We start from the raw sequence: 14,544 nt of genomic DNA, 5'->3' as shown, positions 1-14,544 counted from the left end.
ACCACATCGGAGGCCGAGGGTCCCCGCCCACCACATCGGAGGCCGAGGGTCCCCGCCCACCAAATCGGAGGCCGAGGGTCCTCGCCCACCAAATCGGAGGCCGATGGTCCCCGCCCACCAAATCGGAGGCCGATGGTCCCCGCCCACCAAATCGGAGGCCGATGGTCCCCGCCCACCAAATCGGAGGCCGAGGGGCCCCGCCCACCAAATCGGAGGCCGAGGGGCCCCGCCCACCAAATCGGAGGCCGAGGGGCCCCGCCCACCAAATCGGAGGATAAGGGGCCCCGCCCACCAAATCGAAGGCCGAGCGGCCCCGCCCACCAAAGCGGAGGCAGAGGGACCCCGCCCACCAAATCGGAGGCCGTGGGGCCCCGCCCACCAAATCGGAGGCCGAGGGTCCCCGCCCACCAAATCGGAGGCCGAGGGTCCCCGCCCACCAAATCGGAGGCCGAGGGACCCCGCCCACCAAATCGGAGGCCGAGGGTCCCCACCCACCAAATCGGAGGACGAGGGGCCCCACCAACCAAATCGGAGGCCGAGGAGCCCCGCCCACCAAAAGTAAGTGCGGCCCCAAAAGTAAGTGCGCCCCCGGGTGCAAAAGTAAGTGCGCCCCCGGGTGCAAAAGTAAGTGCGCCCCCGGGTGCAAAAGTAAGTGCGCCCCCGGGTGCAAAAGTAAGTGCGCCCCCGGGTGCAAAAGTAAGTGCGCCCCCGGGTGCAAAAGTAAGCGCGCCCCCGGCCCCGGGTGCAAAAGTAAGCGCGCCCCCCAGTCCCGTGTGTGAAAAGTGCTGCTGTAAAGCTGGTAGCGCTGTTCAAGCACCATGTATTTCCTTCAGAAAATGCCCATCTAATATATAATTGCCTAGAATACTACTTCCTGCAATTTGTGCCAACTTCCGTGGCTTTGTCCGGAGCTAATGTCCGGAGATAAGTGACGTCACCAGTGTCCTACACCCAGGCAGAGCACAGGGGCCCCAGGCAGCATATGGGGCCCCAGGCAGAGCACAGTGGCCCCAGGCAGAGCACAGGGGCCCCAGGCAGCATATGGGGCCCCAGGCAGAGCACAGTGGTCCCAGGCAGAGCACAGGGGCCCCAGGCAGCCTATGGGGCCCCAGGCAGAGCACAGTGGCCCCAGGCAGAGCACAGGGGCCCCAGGCAGCATATGGGGCCCCAGGCAGAGCACAGTGGTCCCAGGCAGAGCACAGGGGCCCCAGGCAGCCTATGGGGCCCCAGGCAGAGCACAGTGGCCCCAGGCAGAGCACAGGGGCCCCAGGCAGCATATGGGGCCCCAGGCAGAGCACAGGGGCCCCAGGCAGCATATGGGGCCCCAGGCAGAGCACAGGGGCCCCAGGCAGAACATGGGGCCCCAGGCAGAGCACAGGGGCCCCAGGCAGAGCACAGGGGCCCCAGGCAGCATATGGGGCCCCAGGCAGAGCACTGGGGCCCCAGGCAGAGCACAGGGGCCCCAGGCAGCATATGGGGCCCCAGGCAGAGCACTGGGGCCCCAGGCAGAGCACAGTGGCCCCAGGCAGAGCACAGGGGCCCCAGGCAGAACATGGGGCCCCAGGCAGAGCACAGGGGCCCCAGGCAGCATATGGGGCCCCAGGCAGAGCACAGGGGCCCCAGGCAGCATATGGGGCCCCAGGCAGAGCACAGTGGTCCCAGGCAGAGCACAGGGGCCCCAGGCAGCATATGGGGCCCCAGGCAGAGCACAGCGATATTTTGGACCACTGTGCGGTGTTTCAGACCCCCTGTGTGATGTCTGAGGCCCTGTTCTTAAGTATATTAAAGATTAAAGTAACGTATATTAAAGTATATTATAGATCAAATTTGACACGTTTATGAGCACCATTGAGTGATATACTCAAGAATGACATAATTTTTCAACATTTTATGGTTTCAAACTGTAAACACTCAGAGTTTTTTTTACTTCAACCAGAAAACCTTAACGGTTCATAAAAAACTTGACTGTTCAGGATATGATAAAAGTCATAGTATTTTGAATCTTTAACTTATAAAGATACCTTTACATGGGGTGATTATTGGTTCCAGAGTGGCTTTCGGCCGATAATCGTACACATGGCTGGTGACAGGACAATACAATATAAACGTTCAAAGGTAAACACTGATAACATTAAAATGTAATATATAATTGCCTAGAATACTACTTCCGGCAATTTGTGCCAACTTCCGTGGCTTTGTCCGGAGATAATGTCCGGAGATAAGTGACGTCACCAGCGTCCTACACCCGCTCAGGGTGGACAAAGATATATGCCTTCGTGGTGCGCGGCACTTTTCTGATTGGTTGCCGCCTGCCGCGAGCGACCAATCAGAAATGTGCCGTACTGTCAAGAATTGTCAAGAGCTGGTGAGTGCAGCCATTTTTTGTTCTTTCTTACTATTATTTATTAATTGTATTATTCTTACATTTGAATAAATAAAGTATATATGGATTCTAGACTCCCGATTCTTTAGAATCGGGCTGCCATCTAGTATATATAATATCTGCTCAGTAACATGAGGCACAAGGGGGTGTGTGTGTAATATATATATATATATATATATATATATATATATATATTCTGCTCCTTATGGTAAATGGCCGTGCACAAGGCGTTCTGATGGGAAGTCCGTGTCCGGGGCGCACAGATCGATCCCAGTACAGTATATGGTTACCAATGTCCATCTGTCCAGCGGACGGACGCCGGATACATTGCAACTTACAGCCGGGAAATGTTTCAAATTTATGGAGCCTTTCCCTAAAACAATCAATAGTTGACCCTTTAATTCACATGCTGGATTAATGGAAGCCATTATCAGCACAAGTATCGACACCCAAATCCTCAGTCCAGTTCACATTGTATCAATGAACATTGAGACGTGACCCCTCCTATAAGCTGCAGCATACCCCACAGGACCCCAATATAACACTGCTTCATTATCCACCACTGCCACCAAATGAGATGCTTCACTGCTCAAGGGAGTAACAGAGGATGGGGGGCCGCAGTCACTCCGCGGAAATGGGCCATCACCCCCCCCCCGCCAAAAAAAAGTTATTATTAGGGGACAGCTTTTTGGGAACACCCCTCTAACTCGGAGCCTGGCCCCAAGAGAACAGCTGTATAAACCCACTGAAGTCCCACATCCATCGGGTGACACAGTGCAGACCCCTGAGCCCTCACATATAATTGCCCCGCTTTCCTGGTAGCGCACGTCCTCGGCTTCCCCTGTAATATTGTGCAAGGAGCCATTAAAACGTTGTATAACAAGCACCAGGCCACATCGCATCTTAATAAATGGATTTAATTTATTGCGCCTTTCCTGCCGTCCTCCAGGCAAAGTGTTACCAATTCAATAAGGAGAGAAAAAGCTGAAACCGCGGAAACGTCAACAATAAATTCTAATCATTTACAATGAGCAAAAAAACACAGAAAAAAAACACCAAGTGTGACTTGTTATAGAGGAAATCTCTAAAATCTCTAGAGGAACGGATCATACCGAGCAAAATGAGTGAATCTCCCGGTAACTCCGACAAATCCCAGCAAAAAGGAGGTGACGAGAATCTGTGATCCCCCCCGACACCGGGGAAAAGGGGGATCAATGCAACAAGTGTGACCGAAAACAGAGGAGGAAGGGAGTGACGAGCCATAGAAGTAACATCACAAGGCAAGCGCAGAATAAAGAGCAAATACAGCCACGTATATTACACTAGGAAGAGATATTATAGTAGTTATATTCCTAAACACAGGGGTGTATGATAGTAGATATATTCTTGTACATGGGAGCAGTATTATAGTAGATATATTCTTGTACATAGGAGCAGTATTATAGTAGTTATATTCTTGTACATAGGGGGCAGTATTGTAGTAGTTATATTCGTGTACATAGGGGCAGTATTATAGTAGTTATATTCTTGTACATAGGGGCAGTATTATAGTAGTTATATTCTTGTACATAGGAGCAGTATTATAGTAGTTATATTCTTGTACATAGGGGCAGTATTATAGTAGTTATATTCTTGTACATAGGGGCAGTATTATAGTAGTTATATTCCTGTACATAGGGGCAGTATTATAGTAGTTATATTCCTGTACATATGGGCAGTATTATAGTAGTTATATTCTTGCACATAGGAGCAGTATTATAGAAGTTATATTATTGTACATAAGGGCAGTATTATAGTAGTTATATTCTTGTACATAGGGGCAGTATTATAGTAGTTATATTCCTGTACATAGGAGCAGTACTATAGTAGTTATATTCTTGTACATAGGGGCAGTATTATATTAGTTATATTCTTGTACATAGGGGGCAGTATTATAGTAGTTCTATTCTTGTACATAAGGAGCAGTATTATAGTACTTATATTCCTGTACATTGGAGCAGTATTATAGTAGTTATATTCTTGTACATAAGGAGCATTATTATAGTAGTTATATTCCTGTACATAGGGTCAGTATTATAGTAGTTATATTCCTTTACATAGGAGCAGTGTTATAGTAGTTATATTCTTGTATACGGGGCAGTATTATAGTTGTTATATTCTTGTATATAGGAGCAGTGTTATAGTAGTTATATTCTTGTACATGGGGCAGTATTATAGTAGTTATATTCTTGTACATAGGGGCAGTATTATAGCAGTTATATTCTTGTACATAGGAGCAGTATTATAGTAGTTATATTCTTGTACGTATGGGGCAATATTATAGTAGTTATATTCTTGTACATAGGAGCAGTATTATAGCAGGAATATATTCTTGTACATATGGGGCAGTATTATAGTAGTTATATTCTTGTACATAGGAGGCAGTATTATAGCTATATTCTTGTACATAGGGGCAGTATTATAGTAGTTATATTCTTGTACATAAGAGCTGTATTATAGTACTTACATTCTTGAACATAGGGGGCAGTATTATAGTAGTTATATTCTTGTACATAGGAGCAGTATTATAGTAGTTATATTCTTGTACATAGGAGGCAGTGTTATAGCTATATTCTTGTACATAGGGGCAGTATTATAGCAGTTATATTCTTGTACATAGGGGCAGTATTATAGTAATAATATTCTTGTACGTAGGAGCAGTGTTATAGTAGTTATATTCTTGTACATAGGGGCAGTATTATAGTAGTTATATTCTTGTACATAGGGGCAGTATTATAGTAGTTATATTCTTGTACATAGGAGCAGTATTATAGTAGTTATATTCTTGTACATAGGGGACAGTATTATAGTAGTTATATTCTTGTACATATGAGCAGTATTATAGTAGTTATATTCTTGTACATAGGGGCAGTATTACAGTAGTTATATTCTTGTATATAGGAGCAGTATTATAGTAGTTATATTCTTGTACATAGGGGGCAGTATTATAGAAGTTATATTCTTGTACATAGGAGCAGTATTATAGCAGCTATATTCTTGTACATAGGGGCAGTATTATAGTATATATAGTCTTGTACATAGGAGCAGAATTTTATTAGTTATACTCAATTATATAAAGGGCAGCATTATTATTCGGGTTATAAGCCATTGTCACTTCTCGGTCTCCGCGTTGTATTTGTTTGCGGGGGGGTTTATAGAGTATATTGTAATAAGGGAACTTTTTTTGTGATGTCACCATTATGGAACTCAGGACTAATTGTTGCTTCATTAGTTTTTCTGGCTGATGTGACCGGATTTGCTCTTGATATCTGGGCTTCGTCCTTGCAGATTGCAGACACTGTTACTTTGGAGATACTGGACAGAAGTCCCCGCAATGTTGTGCTCGTACCTTGTTCTGTCTGCTGAGTCCCCACTGAATTGGCACTGGTGTTGAGGACGTCGTTGACAGCAGTGTCACAGTACAAGCCTCGCTGGACGTCGTGTTCACTGTCAGTCTGGTCGCTCTCCTCGTGGCCGCTGTCCTTGAGACTATTTCCCTCTAAGTCCTTGAAGGTTGAACTGCTGGGATGAAGAAACAACAGTGATTTAGAGTCAGCTCCTCCAGTGCAGATTTCAGTCTGTAGCAAGTAACAGTCAGTCCCTGAAGTGACGGCGCACACCGAGGGGTCCCCACCTGGTATGTGACGAGTCCAGCGCTCCAGCCAAGGGCCACAACGTTCTACGGGGGCCACCAGAAACATTTTGTATTCATTTACTTTAAGTCAATTTCTTACTTAATCAGTTGTCAATTAATCGAGACAAATGTAGCAGAGCCGAGTGTGTTGTGCTGCATCGAGTTTTATCCATGCTTCCCCATAACAATGCCCACAGAGGAGATCAGAAGTAGGACTTCACAGGCGTTGGCCAAATTCCTCAGATACTTAAGGAAACATTGTGCCTTAATGTCAGGGGGATATATAGCACAGAGCTGACGGCAGTGCCCACATAAGGATGCCAGTCATTAACACAGAGTGCACAATAAGAACGACAAACATGGAGCCTTATACATGACGCGGTGCAGCACACTGGTAACAATGTGGCAAGAGTGAGACCATGACAGAGAAACACCAGCTATAGTATCAGATATCAGAGCCAGTAACACCACCTATAGTATCAGATACGAGAACCAGTAACACCAGCTATAGTATCAGATACCAGAGCTAGTAACATCAGCTATAGTATAAGATATCAGAGCCAGTAACACCAGCTATAGTATCAGATATCAGAGCCAGTAACCCCAGCTATAGTATCAGATAACAGAGCCAGTAACACAAGCTATAGTATCAGATATCAGAGCCAGTAACACCAGCTATAGTATCAGATATCAGAGCCAGTAACATCAGCTATAGTATCAGATAACAGAGCCAGTAACACCAGCTATAGTATCAGATAACAGAGCCAGTAACACCAGCTATAGTATCAGATACCAGAGCTAGTAACATCAGCTATAGTATCAGATAACAGAGCCAGTAACACCAGCTATATTATCAGATAACAGAGCCAGTAACACCAGCTATAGTATCAGATACCAGAGCCAGTAACACCAGCTATAGTATCAGATATCAGAGCCAGTAACACCAGCTATAGTATCAGATACCAGAGCCAGTAACATCAGCTATAGCATCAGATATCAGAGCCAGTAACACCAGCTATAGTATCAGATATCAGAGCCAGTAACACCAGCTATAGTATCAGATATCAGAGTCAGTAACACCAGCTATAGTATCAGATATCAGAGCCAGTAACATCAGCTATAGCATCAGATATCAGAGCCAGTAACACCAGCTATAGTATCAGATATCAGAGCCAGTAACACCAGCTATAGTATCAGATACCAGAGCCAGTAACATCAGCTATAGCATCAGATACCAGAGCCAGTAACACCAGCTATAGTATCAGATAACAGAGCCAGTAACACCAGCTATAGTATCAGATATCAGAGCCAGTAACACCAGCAATATTATCAGATATCCGAGCCAGTAACACCAGCTATAGTATCAGATATCAGAGCCAGTAACACCAGCTATAGTATCAGATACCAGAGCCAGTAACACCAGCTATAGTATCAGATATCAGAGCCAGTAACACCAGCTATAGTATCAGATATCAGAGCCAGTAACACCAGCTATAGTATCAGATATCAAAGCCAGTAACACCAGCTATAGTATCAGATAACAGAGCCAGTAACACCAGCTATAGTATCAGATATCAGAGCCAGTAACACCAGCAATATTATCAGATATCCGAGCCAGTAACACCAGCTATAGTATCAGATATCAGAGCCAGTAACACCAGCTATAGTATCAGATATCAGAGTCAGTAACACCAGCTATAGTATCAGATATCAGAGCCAGTAACACCAGCTATAGTATCAGATACCAGAGCCAGTAACACCAGCTATAGTATCAGATATCAGAGCCAGTAACACCAGCTATAGTATCAGATATCAGAGCCAGTAACACCAGCTATAGTATCAGATATCAGAGCCAGTAACACCAGCTATAGTATCAGATAACAGAGCCAGTAACACCAGCTATAGTATCAGATATCAGAGCCAGTAACACCAGCTATAGTATCAGATACCAGAGCCAGTAACACCAGCTATAGTATCAGATAACAGAGCCAGTAACACCAGCTATATTATCAGATATCAGAGCCAGTAACATCAGCTATAGTATCAGATACCAGAGCCAGTAACACCAGCTATAGTATCAGATATCAGAGCCAGTAACATCAGCTATAGTATCAGATATCAGAGCCAGTAACACCAACTATAGTATCAGATATCAGAGCCAGTAACACCAGCTATAGAATCAGACATCAGAGCCAGTAACACCAGCTATAGTATCAGATATCAGAGCCAGTAACATCAGCTATAGCATCAGATATCAGAGCCAGTAACACCAGCTATAGTATCAGATAACAGAGCCAGTAACACCAGCTATAGTATCAGATATCAGAGCCAGTAACATCAGCTATAGTATCAGATATCAGAGCCAGTAACATCAGCTATAGTACCAGATACCAGAGCCAGTAACATCAGCTATAGCATCAGATATCAGAGCCAGTAACACCAGCTATAGTATCAGATAAGAGCCAGTAACACCAGCTATAGTATCAGATATCAGAGCCAGTAACACCAGCTATAGTATCAGATACCAGAGCCAGTAACACCAGCTATAGTATCAGATATCAGAGCCAGTAACACCAGCTATAGTATCAGATATCAGAGCCAGTAACATCAGCTATAGCATCAGATATCAGAGCCAGTAACACCAGCTATAGTATCAGATAAGAGCCAGTAACACCAGCTATAGTATCAGATATCAGAGCCAGTAACACCAGCTATAGTATCAGATATCAGAGCCAGTAACACCAGCTATAGTATCAGATATCAGAGCCAGTAACACCAGCTATAGTATCAGATAACAGAGCCAGTAACACCAGCTATAGTATCAGATATCAGAGCCAGTAACACCAGCTATAGTATCAGATATCAGAGCCAGTAACACCAGCTATAGTATCAGATAACAGAGCCAGTAACACCAGCTATATTATCAGATATCAGAGCCAGTATCATCAGCTATAGTATCAGATACCAAAGCCAGTAACACCAGCTATATTATCAGATATCAGAGCCAGTAACATCAGCTATAGTATCAGATACCAGAGACAGTAACACCAGCTATATTATCAGATATCAGAGCCAGTAACATCAGCTATAGTATCAGATACCAGAGCCAGTAACACCAGCTATAGTATCAGATATCAGAGCCAGTAACATCAGCTATAGTATCAGATATCAGAGCCAGTAACACCAACTATAGTATCAGATATCAGAGCCAGTAACACCAGCTATAGAATCAGACATCAGAGCCAGTAACACCAGCTATAGTATCAGATATCAGAGCCAGTAACATCAGCTATAGTATCAGATATCAGAGCCAGTAACACCAACTATAGTATCAGATATCAGAGCCAGTAACACCAGCTATAGAATCAGACATCAGAGCCAGTAACACCAGCTATAGTATCAGATATCAGAGCCAGTAACACCAACTATAGTATCAGATAACAGAGCCAGTAACACCATCTATAGTATCAGATATCAGAGCCAGTAACATCAGCTATAGTACCAGATACCAGAGCCAGTAACATCAGCTATAGCATCAGATATCAGAGCCAGTAACACCAGCTATAGCATCAGATAACAGAGCCAGTAACACCAGCTATAGTATCAGATATCAGAGCCAGTAACACCAGCTATAGTATCAGATACCAGAGCCAGTAACACCAGCTATAGTATCAGATAACAGAGCCAGTAACACCAGCTATAGTATCAGATATCAGAGCCAGTAACACCAGCTATAGTATCAGATATCAGAGCCAGAAACACCAGCTATAGTATCAGATATCAGAGCCAGTAACACCAGCTATAGTGTCAGATAACAGAGCCAGTAACACCAGCTATAGTATCAGATATCAGAGCCAGTAACACCAGCTATAGTATCAGATACCAGAGCCAGTAACACCAGCTATAGTATCAGATAACAGAGCCAGTAACACCAGCTATATTATCAGATATCAGAGCCAGTAACATCAGCTATAGTATCAGATACCAGAGCCAGTAACACCAGCTATAGTATCAGATATCAGAGCCAGTAACATTAGCTATAGTATCAGATATCAGAGCCAGTAACACCAACTATAGTATCAGATATCAGAGCCAGTAACATCAGCTATAGTATCAGATAACAGACATAGTGTTTCCGGATGTTTACCTCTCCTAAATGCAGAACAATTGGCTGTGAGAGGCATCTCACTGGGATTTAAGGGGGAATGTTTCTCCTTATGGAGAGCAACACAAATTATAAGATGTCATAACACACCCACAGTGCTCCCCATAATAGGCAGTATCACACAGGATAGGATTAGATACACAGCTCAGCAGACAGTATCACACAGGATAGGATTAGATACACAGCTCAGCAGACAGTATCACACAGGATAGGATTAGATACACAGCTCAGCAGTCAGTATCACACAGGATAGGATTAGATACACGGCTCAGCAGTCAGTATCTCACAGGAGAGGATTAGATACACAGCTCAACAGTCAGTACCATACAGGAGAGGATTAGATACATGGCTCAACAGTCAGTATCACACAGGAGAGGATTAGATACAAGGCTCAGCAGACAGAATCACACAGGATAGGATTAGATACACGGCTCAGCAGGCAGTATCACACAGGAGAGAATTAGATACACGGCTCAGTAGTCAGAATCACACAGGAGAGGATTAGATACACGGCTCAGCAGGCAGTATCACACAGGAGAGGATTAGATACAGCAGCTTGGTAGAAGAGATATAGTAAAGCTGGGACATTCGCACCCCAGACGTGCGGCATTAGGAGTGTCTGGCGCGGTACTGAACGGTGCGGTACTGAACAGCGCGGTACTGAACGCGGCTCGTAGAGACTTTTCTTCTTTCTCTGTATCCATAGAAACCAGGGCTACCACCTACCATTCACCGCAGCTCTGAAGAATGGGCTGAGATACTACTACACCCCAGAGCTCAGACACCTCATAGAAATGGAAGAATCTGAAGCCTTAGAGAAAAGGAATAAAAAAGTTCTTGTTTCCAAAGATCGAGAAGGAAAAAAATATATAAAAACAAAATCTGCAGAAGAAATAAAAATCCGGACAAATCTGCAGCAATGATCAGAGATCATCAGGTAGAAACAAACTCCCGAAAAATCACAGAGAAAAGACACCGAAATATGGTCACATCTACCATCATCATCACAACAACCACCATCATCATCACTACAACCATCATCACTACCACCACCACCATCACTAAAACCACAACCATCATCACTACAACCACAACCATCATCACTACAACCATCATCACTACAACCACTATTACTACCACCACCATCATCACTGCACCCATCATCATTACAAAAACCATCATCACTAAAACCACCACCATCATCACTACAACCATCATCATCACTACAACCACCATCTTCATCACTACAACCATCATCACTAGCACCACCATCATCATCACTAAAACCACAACCATCATCACTACAACCACTATCACTACCACCACCATCATCATTACAACCACCATCATCATCATTACAACCACCATCATTACTACAACCACCATCATCACTACAAACATCATCATCACTACACCCATCATCAACATCACTACAACCACCATCATCATCACTACAACCACCACCACCATCACTACAACCACCCTCATCATCACTACAACCACCACCATCACTAAAACTACAACCATCATCACTACTACCATCATCACTACAACCACTATCATCACTACAAACATCATTGTCACTACATCCATCATCATCATCACTACAACCATCGTCATCACTACAACGACTATCATCACTACACCCATCATCGTCATCACTACAACCATCATCATCACTACAACAACCACCACCATCATCACTACAACCACCATCATCATCATTACAACCACCCTCATCACTACAACCAGCACCATCCTCACTACAACCATCATCATTACAACCACCCTCATCATCACTACAATCATCATCACTACAACCACCATCATCATCACAACCACCATCACTACAACCATCGTCATCACTACAACCACCACCATCATCATTACAACCACCATCACTACAACCATCGTCATCACTACAACCACCACCATCATCACTACAACCACCACCATCATCATTACAACCACCCTCATCACTACAACCACCACCATCCTCCTCACTACAACCATCATCATTACAACCACCCTCATCATCAATACAATAACCGTCATCACTACAACCACCATCATCACTACAACCACCAGAATCATCACTACAACCACCACTATCATCACTACAACCAACACCATCATCATCACTACAGCCACCATCATCATTACTACAACCACCGTCATCACTACAACCACCATCATCACTACAACCACCATCATCACAACAGCCACCATCATCATTACTACAACCATCATCATCACAACCATCATCATTACAACCACCACCATCACTACAACCACCATCTTCATCACTTCAACACCACTATTATCACTACAACCACCATAATCACTAGAAAAACTACCACCATCACTACAACCATCATCATCACTACAACCACCATCATCACTACAACCACCACCATCATCACTACAACCACCATCACTACAAGCACCATCATCATCACTACAACCATCATCATCAGTACAAACACCACCCTCATCACTACAACCATCATCACTACAACCACCCTCATCATTACAACAACCTCATCATTACAACCACCATCCTCACTACAACCACCATCACTACAACCACCACTATCACAACCATCATCATCACTACAACCACCACGATCCTCACTACAACCATCATCATTACAACCACCCTTATCATCACTACAACAACCATCATCACTACAACCAACCATCATCATCACTACAACCACAATCATCACTACAACCACCACCATCATCACTACAACCACCATCATCATCATTACAACCACCATCATTACTACAACCACCATCATCACTACAAACATCATCATCACTACACCCATCATCAACCTCACTACAACCACCATCATCATCACTACAACCACCATCACTACAACCACCCTCATCATCACTACAACCACCACCATCACTAAAACTACAACCATCATCACTACTACCATCATCACTACAACCACTATCATCACTACAAACATCATTGTCACTACATCCATCATCATCATCACTACAACCATCGTCATCACTACAACGACTATCATCACTACACCCATCATCGTCATCACTACAACCATCATCATCACTACAACAACCACCACCACCATCACTACAACCACCATCTTCATCACTTCAACACCACTATTATCACTACAACCACCATAATCACTAGAAAAACTACCACCATCACTACAACCATCATCATCACTACAACCACCATCATCACTACAACCACCACCATCATCACTACAACCACCATCACTACAAGCACCATCATCATCACTACAACCATCATCATCAGTACAAACACCACCCTCATCACTACAACCATCATCACTACAACCACCCTCATCATTACAACAACCTCATCATTACAACCACCATCCTCACTACAACCACCATCACTACAACCACCACTATCACAACCATCATCATCACTACAACCACCACGATCCTCACTACAACCATCATCATTACAACCACCCTTATCATCACTACAACAACCATCATCACTACAACCAACCATCATCATCACTACAACCACAATCATCACTACAACCACCACCATCATCACTACAACCACCATCATCATCATTACAACCACCATCATTACTACAACCACCATCATCACTACAAACATCATCATCACTACACCCATCATCAACCTCACTACAACCACCATCATCATCACTACAACCACCATCACTACAACCACCCTCATCATCACTACAACCACCACCATCACTAAAACTACAACCATCATCACTACTACCATCATCACTACAACCACTATCATCACTACAAACATCATTGTCACTACATTCATCATCACTACAACCATCGTCATCACTACAACGACTATCATCACTACACCCATCATCGTCATCACTACAACCATCATCATCACTACAACAACCACCACCATCATCACTACAACCACCATCATCATCATTACAACCACCATCATCACTACAACCACCATCATCATCACAACCACCATCACTACAACCATCGTCATCACTACAACCACCACCATCATCATTACAACCACCATCACTACAACCATCGTCATCACTACAACCACAACCATCATCACTACAACCACCACCATCAACATTACAACCACCCTCATCACTACAACCACCACCATCCTCCTCACTACAACCATCATCATTACAACCACCCTCATCATCAATACAATCACCGTCATCACTACAACCACCATCATCATCACTACAACCACCATAATCATCACTACAACCAACACTATCATCACTACAACCAACACCATCATCACTACAGCCACCATCATCATTACTA

The 14,544-nt window shown here is 44.1% G+C and overlaps 1 protein-coding gene across 4 annotated transcripts in view; it reads right to left on the bottom strand.

Annotated features, from left to right (window-relative positions):
• The window catches only part of PCDH19 (protocadherin 19), a 172,503-nt gene that overhangs the window by 58,497 nt on the left and 99,462 nt on the right, over positions 1-14,544 (bottom strand). For 2 of the 4 annotated variants that reach the window (XM_077286518.1, XM_077286520.1), the window contains exon 4: positions 5,772-5,944. In XM_077286518.1, the coding sequence (XP_077142633.1) occupies positions 5,772-5,944 (173 nt within the window). The remainder of the gene's footprint in view (positions 1-5,771; positions 5,945-14,544) is intronic. The other 2 variants (XM_077286519.1, XM_077286521.1) reach the window with 1 other exon arrangement.

This window comes from Ranitomeya variabilis, chromosome 2, assembly GCF_051348905.1.
Source record: "Ranitomeya variabilis isolate aRanVar5 chromosome 2, aRanVar5.hap1, whole genome shotgun sequence".
Classification (NCBI taxonomy): Eukaryota; Metazoa; Chordata; class Amphibia; order Anura; family Dendrobatidae; genus Ranitomeya; species Ranitomeya variabilis.
The sequence above is the reverse complement of the archived record's forward strand: the minus strand, read 5'-3'. Positions and strand labels throughout refer to the sequence as shown.